Source organism: Rhagoletis zephyria, unplaced genomic scaffold (genome assembly GCF_001687245.7).
Source record: "Rhagoletis zephyria isolate East Lansing unplaced genomic scaffold, Rhagoletis_zephyria_1.1 Rzeph_scaffold_05093, whole genome shotgun sequence".
In the NCBI taxonomy this organism is placed as follows: Eukaryota; Metazoa; Arthropoda; class Insecta; order Diptera; family Tephritidae; genus Rhagoletis; species Rhagoletis zephyria.
The window spans coordinates 15,746-34,958 of record NW_016162176.1 but is presented as its reverse complement, the minus strand read 5'-3'; the positions used below and the strand labels follow the sequence as shown (position 1 = coordinate 34,958).

The window sequence follows — 19,213 nt, the reverse complement described above, 5'->3', positions numbered from 1 at the left end:
AATCTAGCTTTGATGCGGATTGTGGCTAGACGATCGTCCACCGGGGTGAACGCCAGTACTCGGCGACGGAGTCTCTCTCCTACCACGAATCCAACACCGAATTTGCGCTCCTTTACGTGGCAACTGTAGTAGACGTCGCAAGGCTTCACGCTTACTTTACCTTGCCCCGTCCATCGCATTTCTTGGATGGCGGTGATGTCAGCCTTTGTCTTCCCGAGGACATCAACCAGCCGGGCAGAGGCACCTTCCCCATTAAGGGTCCGGATATTCCAGGTGCATACCCTTAAATCATAGTCCTTTATACGTTTGCCGTGGTCGTCATCAGAAAAAGGGGGTCTCATCCGAGGCTTGTTGGAATTTTTCATTGGGCGGGGTTTTAACGTGGCGGGACCCAAAACCCAGCGCACGCGAAGTTTTACGCCTTCTCACTTTAGCTCGCTCCCAAACGGGTGTTTGGTTGCTACCCAGAGGATACGTGGATATAAATATCCGGACGTTGTGAGCTGCGATTTGAACCGTACGCACAAGAATCGCTTCTGGCCACTCCCAGGTGAATGGCAGTCAAAAGTTTTCCACTTCTGCGCACGGAACCATCCTCCCAACTATGCGTATATTCCAGTAATATTTCCGATGAAGTTTTACACTATTTAAAAACCTTAAAAGCGTCATTTAGGCCTGGACCTGATCATATTCCGACCGGTTTTCTTAAAAACTGCGCTGAGAACATCTGCGAGCCTTTAACAATTCTATTCAATTTGTCACTTAAACATGGCGTTTTTCCGTCAGCCTGGAAGGAGTCTTTCATAATACCACTTCACAAAAACGGCAGCAGGTCCTCTATAGAAAACTATCGAGGCACAGCGAAACTCTCCGCTATCCCCAAATTATTCGAAGCAATTATTGTTAACCAGCTGACATATTCTATATCTTCTTCAATTACACAATCTCAACAAGGGTTTTCTAAAGGAAAATCTACTATGACTAATTTATTGGAGTTTACAACTCATGTCTCAAACGGTTTTAGAGAAAATGCTCATACCGACGTAATATACACCGATTTCAGTAAAGCTTTTGACAAAGTATGTCACTCGTTACTCATCCGTAAACTCGACCTAATCGGCTTTCAGCCCAGTCTTCTTCAATGGATCTCATCTTACCTCTCTGATAGAACACAAAGAGTTATTGTTAATAATTGTTCTTCCAACATCATTAAAGTTTCTTCAGGAGTTCCTCAGGGAAGCCACCTTGGTCCGATTCTGTTCCTGATATTCATTAATGATATTTCTTTTGTAATAAAACATTAAAAAATTTTAATGTATGGCGATGATGTGAAACTTTTTAAAACATTGTCCTCTATCGAAGAAAGGTCTTTGTTACAAGCGGATCTGAACAACGTGGTTAGTTGGTGTAATACAAACTATATGCCACTAAACCTTCAAAAATGTAAAGTTATGTGTTTCTCTCGGAGGGCTGTTCAACCAGCTGTTTATTCAATATCAAATTATAATCTGGAGCAGGTATCCAATTTTGTCGATCACAATGGATTCTAAACTCAATTTCAACCATTATATTAATGTTACAGTCGATAAAGCCAAAGGCGTTTTTGCATTTGTAAAGCGATGGTCAATAGAGTTCAAAGATCCTTATGTTACAAAAGTTCTTTTTACCAGTTTAGTTAGACCTATACAAGAATACGGATCTATTGTTTGGAATCCCCGCTACCAAGTTCATTCAGAAAGCATTGAATCAATTCAAAAACAATTCTTGCTTTTTGCATTGCGTAATTTTAACTGGGATTCAGACTACAACCTCCCCGCTCACACAAGTCGTCTAAAGCTCATAAATTTGCCTACACTCGCAAGTCGTAGAGAAATGCTAGGTATAATATTTATCGTAAAATTAATGACAGGCTTTATTAATAGCCCGACCCTGCTGGCTGGGGTTAATTTTAATGTCCCCTCTCGTGTGCCAAGACACTTTCCACCTGGGTTTTTGAAGCCATGTAAAACTTGATTTGAACTAAACGATTCATTCCGTTGTTTATGTCAAGATATTAACTCTCATTTCAGCACGTTTGATATATCGGACTGGATTTTTACTATAAAGAAAACTATCATTTCCACTCTCAATAATTGAAATACTATCTTTAGCTGATGAATTTGATTCTGTAGCTGAATAGTTTTAGATCTCGACACTTAACAAACTCCTGTTTCCACTACTCGGCACCAAAAGCTAACTTTTATTTCCGGAACAATTATTATTTTTTATGTCCACTAAAGGTCATCTTAAAAGCTGAATGAAAGCTTCTAGCGAAAATGGTACTTTACTGACAATCAGTTTGAAGCTTACTAAGAAAAGAATTTTCAAATTGAGTGTTTAAAAAAATGTATTGGATCAATTCAAGGCGAACTCATACAAGATGGCAGGACATAAAATCAAAAAAAAAAACTACACTAAGAAATTATAATAATTATGACGACCAGAACACAAAAAGTGTACCATAAACAATCAGCACAATTCGTCTTAAAATCTTGAACTGTTCTGTTAACACCACCTTATATGAATTCGCCTCAAATAAAATATAGGTGATAATTTTTTCAAACGCAGTCCTTAGTGTTATACTGGCATTGATAAAACATCGCCCAATGAGGTAATTTAAAAACCGTTTTCTAAATCATATACTCGCCACATCTCTGCCGACCCTTTTATAGCTTCAACGAAGTTTTTATTGCGAATTTTAAGGGTAAGCTATACAAATTTTGTGAACTAAAGAGTTATTTATGCGGCATTTTTTGTGAATTATAGAATCCTTTTTGTGTAATTAAAGTTCCGACTGGGTTAATGTATTTCCCCAAGTAATTGCACTTGCTGACTTTTAAGCGTTACTAGGGGATGGTAAAATGTGTTAGTGTTAAAAATAGCCGTAGAGTATTACTTCAATACACTGGACAACAGTAAGCCAGATGAGAATTTGTTAGTTAACATACATATATATGTATGTACATACGAGTTAAAAAAGGTCTTTAGTAATAAAAATGTAGTTTTATTTGCAATTCTTCTCTTGAAAGACTCCATAGAGTTTGTTCTTATTTATAAACTGCCCTTTAGCCTGAAGTGCTTCCCGCAATTGCAAGACAATTCAATCAAGGCACTACTGTACTACAACTTAGTTGTCGTAAATTCTATCGAATGACATGCCTAACTTTCTAACAACGTTTTACTGCGATTTCCGTTTGTTTCCCATTCTTCGCTTGCATTGTTTTTGCATTTAATTTTGCACTTTATTCACCATCAATTTTCACACCCGTAATCGAAGATTTTCACGTAAATTCGAAGGTACTTGAATTTATTGCCGCTAGGTGAGTATTCAATTTCATCGTTGCAAGTAGTTGCATTCGAGACTATTGCAGAGAGCGGTTGTAGCGCTTACAATATTTTATTTCGATTTTTTTCAAAGGCAAATTTTTCCAAATTGAGAAAAAAAATAATAATAATAAAAAATAATAATAATTTAAATTTCATCGCAGATTTAAAAAGGTGATATTCTCAATATAATTAGATTTGCTAAAATTTGTATCGTAGCTTATTTTGTTTTAACTCAAAAAGGCTTTTCAATTTGTGTAAATTTTTTTTTGCGTGAAAATGATTACTTCTCATTTTAAAGTTCAATAAATTTTTACATCGTTATTTAAACATATAGAAAATCATAAATTTGTATTTTATTTTGCAGTCTCGCACCCAAACTGCTGTACATTTGGTCTCCAGTCGACAAACAGGAACGGCAACAAATATTTTGCGCGCTCTTTTAGCTGCAGCTGGAAAGGAAATTCGCCTAAAAGTAGACGGGGTAAGCAAACATTTTATATATTACGAGTATAAGTAAAGTGATTTTTTAAAACTATCCACTAGTTTATAATATGAACTACTACCGATATGAATGAGATGCATACAAATAATTAAAAAATAGTGAGCACAATTTTCCTGTTGAACCAAATAACGGTCACACAAAGGGACTACAGAATATCGATGTAGGAAAAATATCGATGCATCGAAAATATCGATGTTTTGCTTCGATGCATCGAAAATTTTCCACTCGATTTATCGATGCATCTGTAGTGCATTGAACCAACATTTTAGCTTTTCATTTGTGCGATAAAGAAAAGCGAGTTTGACCAAAGATTTTAGATATTTTAGAAAAACTCGTGATTGCAAGTCTATTGTGCATCTCATTCAAGCAGATTAAGTTTCACTAATGACGCAATTTTCTTCTGTAGCTTTGTTTTTATAAGCGTTTTTCTCGACCATCCTCGTTATTTTCTACATATTAAATAATATTACATTTTAAGTTGTATGTAACTGTTAAACATAATATCGGATGAAATGGAAAACCCTAAAAAATGACGGCAGAATTGTGTATTACTTAAAAATTTAAATTTTTAAATTTTTTTAGGTTTCACGAAAAAGTGTTTAACCTGATTCAATAGTCCGTTAGAAACATAATTAGCTCAGTTATAGTATTTAATATGAAATCCGAAAAATCCTATGCATCGCTTTATGCTCTCCGATGGATCGAAAAATATCGATGCATCGAAGCAAACTTAATACTGAATAATATAATTTTTCAGCCATTTGGGAGAAATTTTGAATAAAAAGTGTCTACATACGAGTTTTTACCATTTTTTTTTAACTTTTGTAGTAGATTAACAGTGCAATGTGGAATCTTTTGAACAGCATAAAAAGAAAGCTAAAATCTTGAACTCCTGTCCCAAATCTGAAATCCCTACTATAGAAACCAAAAATACTAATACCGAAAAAGAGACAATCGTTAACAAATAAATTTTAAGGAATAAGTTTTTAAATCTTTCCGAGCAGTTTAAGACGATTTTTATGGCAGTGCGGCTAACCAATAGGCAAATCTGACTGATGACTATTTTTTTTGGGTATAACAGCATCTCTCTCAATTTTCCGAATAAAACTTCTTGATGGACTTCGGAAATGTTTGGGTTAAATATTTAACGCCCCGATGAAGGTGGTATATGGCGAGCAGCGTTGCCAGATATTTTCTCAAAAAACCGTAAATTTCCGAATAAAGAACTATATTTTCGACTTACAAACTGTAACCTTCAAAAACGAAAGGAATTGAACAAAAAAAATTATTATTTTCTTGTGGGCATGCGTTCATCTGACCATATTCTGCATAAGAGTTGATGCATGCACCTTATCAGCTCTTTGTCGCCATACTTGAAAAGATCGGCTGGCAGGCTGACGTATTCGTACTTTGTCATAGTCAGGCCTGGGACATCGACTCCATGTCATTGACTGGGGGCTCGTGTTCGTCTTCTCCACTACCTTCAGTGCTGTTGCCCATCAAGAGGTTGGAAAACTATTCCCTTTATAATTCAAGCACGTTCAGGACATCAAATACTAGGTTTCCATAGTTGTTCTTACAGGAGTTGGCCCTTGTCTTAAAACCTTCCGTAAGGCGCCTAACTCTGGGGTTTTGCCTGTCATCCTTCGCAATCACTTATTTCTGCCTCTCTCTTCTTATCGCGGCAAATACGTCTTACTTCCTTCCTCCGTTTCTTATGACGGTCACACATGGAATGCGTTGCGCCCTATCGCAGCGTAGCCCTATAGGCGGCATCGTTTTTCTCTGCAGATTCTTGACATTCCTCATCGTACAAGTTGCTCTTTCGGGCTCGCTGAAATCCGACTACTTCTTCGGCGGCTGTACTCAATGAGTGGCAAACGTGGTTCCACTGCTCGAGTATGACGGTTTGTTGAAGAGTGCTCTCAGAGAGCAGGTGTGAGAGTAGAGGGGCGAATAAATTGGCCGTCTATTATGCTTTCAGCTTTTCGATGTTAAGATGGTGGTCTTATATCCGTTCATATAAACATGGACTTATCGTATTTCTTGTTCAATTTCCATACCCCCCCAAGAGACGAATGTCATGACTCATCAGCTTGATGGGAGTTACTGAGGTAGTTCTGGGCAATTAGGTAAGATTTTTCATAATTTTGCAATGAACTACATATATGTTTGTGCATCCATTTCTTAATACTCAATGTAAAATTGAAACTCAAATTAAATTTTAAATTTAAAAATAAAAATTTTTAATTGAAATTTTAAACTAAAATTTACAATATTTTTCCCAAAAATTGAAGTCTTTCAACATATCCCATCTAATGATATTCCGGCCAGAAAATGGGTTTGGATCTTTCATATAATATATTTACATATTAATGGACCGACCATAGAATCATTACGAGCCATTACATGTGAATCGCGAACGAAAAGTGTAAGGAAAGAGATCGCGATCGGGTTTACCTAACACTGTACGAATAGTGACTACACAAACTGAGCGTTAAGTAGTATTAGAAAGGCATTAAAGGCTATTCCGATTTAGGCCTTTCATAGATTCAACCTCCTACCAACAACTTTTGCGATCAAAATAAGCGATTAGTGTTAGTCTTCAGTGCTGTATACCATCACGATAAAGCTAGTCGCCACACATTTTTAGCGGCTTTGCAGAAAGTAGAAAATCTTTGGTTGGAAAATTTTGTTGAATAAGCCGTGTGACCTAGGACCCATCTGTGTGAAAGCTGACCATTTTATATACGTATTTATCTAATTATCAGGGACACCAGTGCGTATGAGTGATAAAATTGATAGCTTCAAGAAGAGATAAGAAGAAATCCCAACACAAAGAAAATATCAATAACAATAAAAATATAAATGCGTTTTACCAATGCCACAATGTTCACAATCAAAGGATAGCAATATATGTACTTAGCCTACACCCTTCATTTTGATGCATCTACTTACCTACATATATATGTATGTGTGTTGCTATTGGCTTTGTAGCCAAGCCGTGTCATTCCGTGCCAACGTAAACAAAAATATTTTGTAAATGTAAGTAGTAGAAGCGGAAACAGCAATGCTAATAAACAAGTTGTAGCAACAATAAAAACAGCTACAACAAAAATATTGGAAAAAGAATTGGGATACCCAAAATAATAAATGCGAACGAGAGAATGTGAAAGGCCAAAATAGGAATACAAAAATTCATAAGCGGAATAATATAAAAACAAACAATTACATATAATATAACTACATACATACATATACACATGCACATTATTTACGTTCATGAAAGCAGACGAGCTAATGAAAGTAACATGAACCATAACAAACAAACGACAGCAGTAAGGAACTCAGACTGCTAAATCGATGTAGGGAATTTGACGAGCAAGAAGAAGAAATATACAACGATCTATTTCTTTGCAAAGACAAGACTTTAGGAATGACAACATGTACTCGATTGCATTGCAATAAATTAAAATTCAAATGTAATTCATTGCATACAAATTAGTGCAGAGACAAAGGTACAGCTTAGCGTAATAACATTGCAGCTCGGTTTGGTTACTTATGAATTTTTGGTTTGTTTTTGCAAATGGAATTTGCCATGGAATAGTGTCATTGCAAGCGAGTAAATTCGATGACTTCTTTCTTATTTCTTAGATATTTTTTAGAGATATTCCACGATCTTTCAAGGTGTTTTCGGAATATGCGTATTCCTAAATATCAAGGGTGCCCTCAATAATGTCACCTTCCTATTTTCTTTTCTGCGTAAACAGTACTAGAGTAGTCTCTCTTGGGTTGACTGTAATATCCTGAAAGTTGCACTATTTATCAGTCCTTTAAAAGATTTTCTGTGCTTCCTGATGATAGAAGGACCATCTTCGTACAGCCCCTACAGTCATCAATCTTCTAGATAAGATCGAGGAAATCCATCTTAGGACTATATCTTCTACTCTGTGCCATCTATGAGCAGAGCGCACATAGTGAAAAGTAATGTTGCCCTACGCACATCGATAACAGCAAAGACCCCCGCTTCCAATCCCACTCCGATCTTCGTTACATGATCATGCAGAGCTTACCCAGTGGATTTTCCAACCTTGTATGTAATAAGATGGGAATAGAGACCATTATAAAACTTCTGCAAAGAGTGGAAATATGGCCAAATGCCAGACAAGCCTTACAAACTTTTATATTCGAGTTCCCTTAGCATCTTCGCATACTCGCCATCTGGGCCCAGTTGTCATAAAAGCCTAGAGAAAATATCACCGCCTCTTTAGCGCCCATTCGTAATTTCATGCACCAGTTTAGTCTCGTTGCACTTCAAGCAATGAAAATATTTTTAAGATAAAACACAAATTTCGAAAGTAGTATTTTATTGTACACAGCTGTATATGAAAATTTTCCTCAAAATTCGTCCACCTTCTCACGTTTAAGTACATATAGAAAAACATAAACTACTTTTTGCTTTGCCGCCCAACCACTTAACAGTAAACTTGGCTCTATTTCACAAAATAAGCACATACATACATATGTACGTGCTAAGTATATGTATGTGTGTTTGTTTGTACCTTACTCGAGTTTATGTGTTTGCAACAGCTTTGTCCGTTCGTCGATTTCTCCTTGGCACGCAAAAGGTTTTTTCCGTATTTTTTTTTTTGTTCTGAAAGTGTCTGAGACAGCAACTTGGCGTCGGTGAAGTTTGCAAAGTTGAACTCTTTATGAATGCAGCAAAACTTACAAACTTGACGACATACATGCATACATATGGGCATTTCCATTTTGTCGAACGTGACCATCGTACACATTCCAGCTGAAAAAAAAAACTAACTTATAGATATTTTTTTATTTTTTTATTTAATAATAGAACTTATTTAGCCCTATACTTGGTGCTAAAGTTGATTTTGGGCAATTTTTCGTCTTCAATATATGGGACCTGGTCTACGAAAAGGGAGCTTACGTGCGAAAACTAGTTTTCTGTGAAAAAGCTGTTAAAAGTAAGCAACTCGTTTCGTCAGTTTCTCATTATCTCGTTAATTGTTCTCCGCGCCGGACGTCCAGTAAGTGTTGTTGTTGGTCCAGTAAGTGTTGTTGTTGGTCGGAATATTATTATAGTTCATCGTGTAAGTTGCTAGTGTGGAACATTTCAATAATTCAATGTATTTTGTTCATTACCAATAAATTATATTTTGTCGTATTTTTACTCTTCTTTCTCAACATTTTTAGTACACTTCTAAGCAAGTTAGGATTTTCTGCTTTTCACCACGTGAAAAATCATCTCATCTTCCATCCGAATCAACCAAAAAGTGAAAATTGATTTTTTGACACCTAAGCCCCCTTTCCGTAGACCAGGTCACATATGTATGAACATAATTCCAAAATACCGATGCATTCGTAAGAGATAAAAAACCTGAGTGGTTTTCGCGGCCAACACTTCGAACTCCGAATTCAGCGTACCTTAAAGCAACATGTCAATGTGACTAATTTTAGAGTTTATGTCTCTTAAAAATTGTTTTGATTTTACCCAGAACTTATTTATCCATTTTTCTAAATTTAATTCACACACCGGCAATCGCATTCTTTCTTATGCATATTTTGTTTACTCTCTGTACTCCCACACGGATTTTAGAGAACAAAAGTCAATGCATAATGTCTCTCTTTGAGAACTTTTGTGAAACCAAACCGTGCAATAGAAATATCCAAACGAGAAAAGTTGCAATTGTATGACTATGCATTCAAATATCTCGAAATTATTTATGAATATGCGTAAATTTTTTTTTTTAATAAAATTCCCTTTGAAAATATGGAAATATATAAAACAATAGAATTTTATTAACTTTAGTATTTTGTCTACGATGGACCTTCTGGTGGAAATGCCCATATGAGTACAATTCAGTAAAGATTTGCTTTCCTTTCGTTTAGACGGTAAATGGGTGTGTCAGTACAGTATGTTCATTGTATGTATGAAACCAAAAACAAACAAGTCTATCTCCGGTAACAGTAAAAATGTTTGAAAACCCATTGTAGTATCCAAGTAACAATGACATAAACATACACCTTTCAACATTTCCGTAGACGCCGTCGTAATGCGTAAAAATTGCAGCATAATTTAGGGCACCAAACAGAAATAGTTAAAGAGGGGGCTAAAATAGAATGAATGCACCACATTGGAAAGTTAAGTGTGTGGGGAAAATCGATGGGCACTTTTGTGCTAAAGGAAATAGTTATAAAAAGTTAAAGAAAAGACTTTTTTCGATTCATCAACTAATTTTGTTTTTAAGTGCAGTTTTCTAAAGTAGCTTTTTAAATTGATCTGCCCTTCAAACACATTTTTTCAGAACGAAGATGCATTGACAACTTGCAGAAACAAATGCTTTATGAAAAATCCATACCTAAGTACTTGAATCATTATTTTTCGATAAAAAATAAGGCTTCAATTTGTTTGCTAATAAAAGAGCTTTTATAGCAATAGCACATGTTTGACAACTTTCATAGAAATTTTTTAAATAAGTGATAGCCAATGTTGGATAAAAGAAGAAAATGGGAGCTTTTTTCAAATTTACTCGATGAAAATTTCCAACAATCTAAGTCTAACAATCTAAGTCTTACGATTGATGTTTATTATCATTTTAAACGTCCATACATCCTCTTTTCAAAAGAAAGACGCAACTCTTGTTGAATGAGCTCTGTTGAAGGTAATCGTAATTGAGAAAACCTATTCAGCACGAAAGCGTTGGACGAAATCAGTGAGCTATATAAAGAAATTTGAAAGAGTATTGGAGAATACTGCTACGAATATACCAAGTTTAACTGTTAATGGTGTTTCTGAGGGCCGTTTTCTTTAAAAAGTATTTGCTCTTTACACACAAGTTTTGTTCTTTGTTGTTTTAAAAGCCACTTGAAAAAACGGCCCTGAGTATAATTTACTCACACAGTTCTTAGCAAAAAAGGGCTATCATCATTATTCTAATTTCTTAAATGCCAATGCTTTTTTAATAAATAATCATACTTTAAAAAAATTACAATGACTTCGAAAAACTTTATTAATAAGAATAATCGGTCATAATCAGGGACCGAAAATAACCGTTAAATATCGAGATTTTTATTTTTAGATCATTGCAAAATCGTTAAATTTGAATTTTTATTTTTCGATAAAATTAATTTGTTTTGGATTTTAATTTTTCGATCATTTTTAACCGTTATAAAGGATAGTGCGTGTTTATGACCGATTTAAATCTTTTTTGATCTAAAAATAAAATCTGTAAATGGCAGTTATAATATGATCGTAAAAATAAAAATGACAGTATGTTCAGTTAGACTTAATAAATATATATAAGTAATAAACTTACATGGTCATAAGAGGGCGGTACCGCGCTCAATTTTTCAAAATTATATGAAATACCAACTTTTTGCTAATGAGCCATGGTATATATCAGGGACATAAGAGTTATAAGTTTTATCGCAAAAACGTTGCTCCATAACAGTTATTATATGATAAATATTTTTTATTTCGTCGATAAGGGTTATAACCCAACTTTTAATTTTTACGTTGTCTGATAACTGTTATGCCGAAAAAATAATTTTTCCGTTGCCGATAGGAATTATTTCCAAACGCTTATTTTTGCGACAACGTAAAAATTAGCATCGGGCAATAGCTGCTCTCCAGCAACGTAAAAAATAAAGGTCGGGCAATAACTGTTTATCAAGCAATGGAAAAAATAGTTCTCGTTAAATAACTGTTATGAAGTAACCTTTTCGTTAAATTTCAAAATTTGGGCAACGTTGTCAATTTGCAAATTCGAGATTTTTGGTCCCTGGTATATATCAATTTTAAGTAAACATTACTTGGCCACAGTGCTAAAAAAATATGAAGGGCCGGTACATACTCACACATAAATTCAATACCGTACATTTGCTTATCTGCGACAATTTGTATGTAATTGCATAAAGTGAGGTATAAAGTTATACGAAAATAAATGTACTTTTAGATAAATACCACACAATTGGCAACATTCGTAGAAATTTTTAAAATTAGCGATGGTCAAATTGGAGAAAAAATTAAGAAGATGCATTGTATGGATTATTTTAACGGTTTCTTAATCCCTTTTCAAAACTTGCTTGATTTTTAAAATCAGACAATAAATAGTCAACCTGTCAATACTTAAGTGCATCATGTATGTCATTTTGTAATCAACCCTACCTATCACCTACACTAAGAGCGCTTATCTATTACTTGGTACGATACCGGATCGACATTTTTGACAACTGTCTGGAGGACGATGAGGTGGAATCATCACAGCACTATCTTCTCAGCTGCCCTGCCTTTGCGAGGCTCAAGTTTAAACATCTCGGGTCGCACTTCATGGTTGCTCCAGAGAAAGAAAGTCTTTAAGGTGGACATCAGCTGCTCGCGGAATTACCTGTTGTACCGATCCAGGATTATCTTTTTCTTTTCAGTGGTAACACAATGGGTGCTCACTAGCTGTGAGCACCTTGGAGGGCTAACCATACCGAAAGATTACTGACCACATGTATTTCAGTTGGCAGTTACACACTAATGACGCGTACATGAAATCGGAGCGGATTCATTTCGGTATACCGAATTGCAATAAGACCGGCCAGTAAAATCTGAAAATTTACTGCACACATTTTTGCGGTGTACAAAAATAAGAAGAAGGAGGCAAGAAGTACATAGAATAAAATAAATATAACAAGCTATAACGTCTTTGTATTCGCTAAAGGATATATTAGTTAAATGATTTAAGATTTTTCTACAAATTACATACCGAGAATATTTCGACAAGTGTGCAAATGAGCGCTCGGTAAATGCTTTAAAAAGACATTCATATAAATTTCAAATTTGATTAACTGTGATAAAAGTTATGATTAATTGAAAATCCCCAAGTGTAGTAAAAGCAAAAACAAAAATCAGACCCTTGTAATAGAAAGCCACTAATACTTTAAAATATTTTCACAAATATAGGACTCTATAAAATTTGCAACGGTAACTTTTGGCAAATTTTGACCCACATATATCAGGCAAACCAAAGATTCGAAAATCATAACGAAATCTTTAGGAGTATCGGAAGTGTTTTCCGAATTCTGTAACGATTACTTTAAGAATTCTTCAAGAAAATTATATTAAGTGGTTAGCATGAACTCGTATTTAATGATTAAAGAAAATCCTCAACAAATTTAGAAAAAATTCTTCACATCACAGCATTATTTTCATTGAGATAAGTATCGATTTTCTTACGAAATTTAGTAAAATAATCGAATGTGCACAGTGCGTTTCGCGTTGGAAAATTCTACAAAAAATCGGAGAGGGAAATTTCTTTATCAATTCTTTAAGATTTATCTACTATTTAGATGGCTAAAATTTTATTCGATTGCCCAAGAACGTAATAACTCAAGAATTTAGTTTTCATAGTTTGTTGTTTATTATTGCTCTATGCGGAAAATCTGACCAAAAACTCTCAAGCACTTTTCCCGCAGTTTTGATTTATGGAGTTCAAGTTTTTTAAGCAAACCACCGCTATGTTTCAAAGTAATAAATAAGTATGTATGTGTCTATATTAGGAGTACAACGTTGAAAATATTATATTTATAGATATTCATGTATGTATATGTACTGAACATTGTATTGATCTCGATATTTTCTTTTTATATTTACAGCGAGGTAAAATACCACTGCTGCTTGCGGTAGAATCCGGTAATCAGTCTATGGTTAGAGAGCTGCTGTCAGCTCAAACATCGGACCAACTGAAGGTACTTGAAGAATTTTACACTTAACAATACCGACAAATGTATTTATTGTACACTACTTATACATTAGGGTTGCCCAAAAATTTATATGCGAGGGAGGAGCTTAAAATGTTAAGCTCTCGCCCCTAGGATGTATGTAAAAGAAATTATATTTAGAACTGCCTCAAAGCCCTTAAAGTTTTCCAGGTATGTATATTTATATGGCGAAAAAAAATTTTCCTAGAAATGTTACATAATTTTCAAAATCAATATTTTTCAATCGGAAAACTCTGGTTTTCCCTAGGAGACTTCCAGATCAACACCCAAATTTTTATGTAACCACTTTTTAACACTATCGATTTTTATGAGTGCCCCCATTACATTTGTTTTTAGAGGCCTATAAAAATAGTTAAATAAACAATTGGGTATTATTATTAGAAGTCTCCTGAAAAGAGATAAGGTTTTCCGATCGAAAAATATTGATTTATAATAACTCTATATCATATCATATAAAATACATACATACATGGAAAAATTCATGGCCTTCGAGGCAGTTCTAAATATAATTTTTTTTAACAAAAAATACGAGTATTATTTTTTCCGTTTAGAAAAATCCTAACGGCTGTTAGCTAAACATTTTAAACTTGAGCAACTCTCACGAATTGTTTTTTTTTGTCACGCCCTTCTCTCGCCAGAAAAAACTCGAAAGCATTTTTCGTGATTTATTTCAATAAATGGGATTCTAGAAAAAGCCTTAAGACGTTTATTTAGGCGAAAAAGTACTGCAGTTATTAATTTTTTCATTGTCACTTGAAAAAATCATAATTGTATTTATATGAGAAGCTGGTTCTCGTGGCAGAAATGCACTTGGAGGTTTGCCATTGCCTGCCGAGGGACGACCGCTATTATAAATAAATTTTTTTTTTTTGATGTTGGGTTGAACCGGGCTTGATCCCAGGCCCTGCAGAGTAGTACCGCGCACTGCTAACCACTACACCACAGTGGCCGCCAAACTCCAAACTGAAAATAATGCAATGCCTAATATAAGTGTGCCTCCCTTTTCCACCAAAAACACCTTTTTGTCGAAGAATGTAACAACCCGTGACATTTTCTCATATGTACGCACCTATTCACCTTCACAATCGTGCAGCTAACTATAGATAGATTTACAAAAATTATGGAACGGAAAATTTGAGAAACATACTTATAACTTAAAAATAATTTTCTTTCTACAAAAAACGACTGAATTTTAATCTGGTTTGACTTTAGGTTCTGGCCAGTGGTTAACTAAGCGCTTTATCTCGATCGTTAGAATTTTATGACTTTTTAGGCGGTGCATGTAAATCATTTTGTCCGCCTTGAAATGTCTTTATCCCCAAAGATTTGTGACTTTCCTAGCACATAAATCAATCTCTGAAGCAGGATTCCTAAAAAAAACTTGAGCAAAAAAATTGGCTTGGTTCATAAAAAGTCAAATCGAATCAACGCACAGATGTTTAAAGTTTGTATGTATAGCCATCTTTATTCTTTATTGCAACGCGTGCAATATCAAAAAACTTGTAAACAACATATGTATGTACATGTGTTTGTAAAACTTGCAACACACGCAGCACCAATGACATTGACGGCCATTGCATGCCACAAACAAAAAGTGGCACGCGGTCTTCTAGAAGTCAACGATGCAGTTACACACTCAGCCATACGCTTTTCTACACACACATTAAGCCACAACGCCAGAAAGTATGCACCTTTTAGACGGCAACACTCAAACTTTACAAAAGCTCTTGGTGTTGCAAATTAAAATTTTCACTTGCGAATGCGTTGATTAAATTGCCAGCGACGTGCAGTGGGTCATGGCAGTTCGCCTGGCGGTCACAGTGCACTCAGCGGCAGCTAAATTTAAAGCTCATGCGAGGAATTCCCCATGAACTAGTTTTATACGCGCAACTTTTCTGATTTACTGGCACTTTCAATTTACTGGTTACAGAATTGGCTGTGGCAAGAAGTCACGCAAAAGTTGTTACAAGATGTGTGCAAAGCGATTTCGAAAAACCACGTGACTAACTGATTTCACATTCAGACACTTTTGTTTTCTTTTGCACTAAACTGAAGGCATTGTGCGGAGAATTAATTTGGCTTTAAGCTAGCTATTTCATAAATTGATTCAATTGTGACCATCAAAGTATGTATTCCGTTACAACCCCATATGCGGAAATATGCGAAAGCCCGCAAACTTGTTTACCTTCACATTCAACTTGACTGCCACGCAGTTTGCATATGTTTTAGTTAAAAGCAACGCCGACGAAATCTTGACCCCGAATAGTGGTGTATAATTTCCAGCGCCAATTAAAATTCCCCTCCCCTACTTCTCCCTTTTTAGCTCATACCTTACTTCCATGCGCGCAGTGGCACTGCCGCGAAAATTATTTCACTCTTCTTTATCAGCACATAACAGTAATTTGAATAAATATGTGTGTATTTTCCTTCACCTTCTTTGCGCAGGCAACAACAGCTAATGGAGACACGGCCATGCATTTGGCCGCCAGACGACGGGATGTCGATATGGTTCGCATCCTGGTCGATTACGGCACCAATGTCGACACCCAGAATGGTGAGGGCCAGACACCGTTGCACATAGCGGCCGCCGAAGGTGACGAGGCACTGCTGAAGTACTTCTATGGCGTGCGCGCTTCCGCGTCCATTGCGGACAATCAAGGTGGGTAACGTTCGGTTTCCTGCGTAAAACATTGTATTTTTAACATATTTGCTTTTTTTGCTTATTTGTATGCTGTATATTCTGCTCAAGCGCAGATCGTACACCAATGCATTTAGCAGCTGAGAATGGCCATGCGCACATCATTGAAATTTTGGCGGACAAATTCAAGGCGAGCATCTTCGAACGCACAAAGGATGGCAGCACGCTGATGCATATCGCCTCGCTGAATGGCCATGCCGAGTGCGCGACGATGCTCTTCAAGAAGGGCGTCTATCTACACATGCCAAATAAGAATGGCGCGCGCAGCATTCACACCGCGGCCGCTTACGGCCACACCGGCATCATCAACACGCTGCTGCAGAAGGGCGAAAAAGTTGATGTGACGACGAATGTGGGTATCGTTGGCATTAAACGATTTGAGTAATTATTTTTATCATTTTGTTTTATTACCCATTTCTGCAGGAGAACTACACAGCACTCCATATTGCTGTGGAGTCTGCGAAGCCAGCCGTCGTCGAAACATTGCTTGGCTTCGGCGCCGATGTCCATGTCCGTGGCGGTGCGATGCACGAAACGCCGTTGCATATTGCCGCACGAGTTAAGGATGGCGATCGTTGTGCCTTAATGCTCCTTAAGTCCGGAGCTAGTCCCAATTTAACTACCGATGATGGCCTGACGCCGGTGCATGTGGCCGCGCGTAACGGTAATCTGGCAACGCTGACACAACTCCTCGAAGATGGTGGCGATCCGCTATACAAATCCAATGTAAGTTCTACACGCGCACATAAAGTTTGCGGTACTTAACTTACCAACTACAAGCATTTAACTTCCTTACAGACCGGCGAAACGTCACTGCATATGGCCTGCCGTTCGTGTCACCCTGAAATCGTACGACATCTCATCGAAATGGTCAAGGAGAAACATGGCCCCGACAAGGCTACCACCTACATTAATTCAGTTAACGACGATGGCGCCACCGCACTACACTACACATGCCAAATCACCAAGGAGGAGGTCAAAATTCCCGAGTCCGACAAGGAGATTGTCCGCATGCTGCTGGAGAATGGCGCAGATGTGACGCTGGCAACGAAAACTGTGCTGGAGACTGCTTTCCATTACTGTGCTGTCGCTGGCAACAACGATGTACTTATGGAGATGATCGCGCACATGAATCCCACAGACATACAAAAAGCCATGAATCGACAGACGTCGGTAGGCTGGACGCCGTTGCTTATCGCCTGTCACCGCGGGCACATGGAGCTGGTCAACAACCTTTTAGCGAATCATGCCAGAGTGGATGTGTTCGACACAGAGGGCCGATCCGCCCTGCATTTGGCTGCCGAACGAGGGTATCTGCACGTCTGCGACGCATTACTCACCAACAAGGCGTTTATCAATTCGAAATCGCGTGTCGGTCGCACGGCGCTACATCTCGCTGCGATGAATGGCTTCACGCATCTAGTGAAGTTTCTCATCAAGGATCACAATGCTGTTATCGATATATTGACACTGCGCAAGCAAACGCCTCTCCATCTAGCCGCCGCTAGTGGACAGATGGAGGTATGTCAGCTTCTGCTTGAGCTCGGAGCTAACATAGACGCGACCGACGATCTGGGTCAAAAGCCCATACATGTCGCCGCGCAGAACAACTACTCTGAAGTGGCCAAATTGTTCCTGCAACAACATCCGTCGCTGGTGAATGCCACCAGCAAGGATGGCAACACCTGCGCGCACATCGCTGCCATGCAGGGTTCGGTGAAAGTGATCGAGGAGCTAATGAAGTTCGATCGTTCTGGCGTGATATCGGCTAGAAACAAATTGACTGATGCCACGCCGCTGCAGCTGGCGGCCGAGGGTGGACATGCGGACGTGGTGAAGGCGTTGGTACGTGCGGGCGCCTCGTGTACAGACGAGAACAAAGCCGGCTTTACGGCCGTGCATTTGGCGGCACAGAACGGGCATGGCCAGGTATTGGATGCGTTGAAAAGTACCAACTCTTTGAGGATAACCAGCAAGAAATTGGGACTGACGCCGTTGCATGTGGCAGCCTACTACGGACAGGCGGACACTGTGCGCGAGCTGTTGACGAGCGTGCCGGCAACGGTGAAATCTGAGCCGCCGACAGGACAAAGTCTCTTCGGTGAACTGGGGGCAGAATCCGGCATGACACCATTGCACTTGGCAGCATTCTCGGGCAATGAAAATGTAGTTAGGTTACTACTAAATTCTGCCGGCGTACAAGTGGAGGCGGCAACGACAGAAAACGTTAGTTTCGTATGAAATTTCAACCTCACATTTAAACATTCTAACACATCTAATTCTTCAGGGCTACAATCCACTCCATTTGGCTTGCTTCGGTGGTCACATGTCAGTGGTTGGCTTGCTTCTGAGTCGCTCAGCAGAACTGCTCCAATCGACGGATCGTCATGGCAGGACTGGTCTACATATCGCCGCCATGCACGGCCACATACAGATGGTGGAGATTCTGTTGGGTCAAGGCGCAGAAATAAATGCCACCGACAAAAACGGTTGGACGCCACTGCATTGTGCTGCCAAAGCCGGCCACTTGGAAGTTGTGAAGTTACTATGCGAGGCCGGCGCTTCGCCCAAGTCGGAGACGAACTACGGTTGCGCGGCGATATGGTTCGCCGCCTCCGAAGGCCACAATGATGTGCTGCGGTATCTGATGAATAAAGAGCACGATACGTATAGCCTGATGGAGGACAAGCGCTTCGTGTACAATTTGATGGTGGTCTCAAAGAATCACAACAACAAGCCGATACAAGAGTTTGTGCTTGTGTCGCCGGCGCCTGTGGATACCGCAGCCAAATTGTCAAATATCTATATAAACTTGTCGACAAAGGTGGGTATTAGTTGACTGAGAAGGACGGGAA

General features: G+C 37.9%; 1 protein-coding gene across 1 annotated transcript in view; it reads left to right on the top strand.

Annotated features, from left to right (window-relative positions):
- nompC (no mechanoreceptor potential C) overlaps positions 1-19,213 on the top strand; it is a gene marked incomplete at its 5' end in the record, with an annotated part of 37,101 nt that overhangs the window by 4,138 nt on the left and 13,750 nt on the right. The window contains 7 exons of the mRNA XM_017627182.1: positions 3,731-3,847; positions 13,535-13,627; positions 16,106-16,319; positions 16,415-16,710; positions 16,782-17,084; positions 17,157-18,584; positions 18,646-19,182. Of these exons, the coding sequence (XP_017482671.1) occupies positions 3,731-3,847; positions 13,535-13,627; positions 16,106-16,319; positions 16,415-16,710; positions 16,782-17,084; positions 17,157-18,584; positions 18,646-19,182 (2,988 nt within the window). The remainder of the gene's footprint in view (positions 1-3,730; positions 3,848-13,534; positions 13,628-16,105; positions 16,320-16,414; positions 16,711-16,781; positions 17,085-17,156; positions 18,585-18,645; positions 19,183-19,213) is intronic.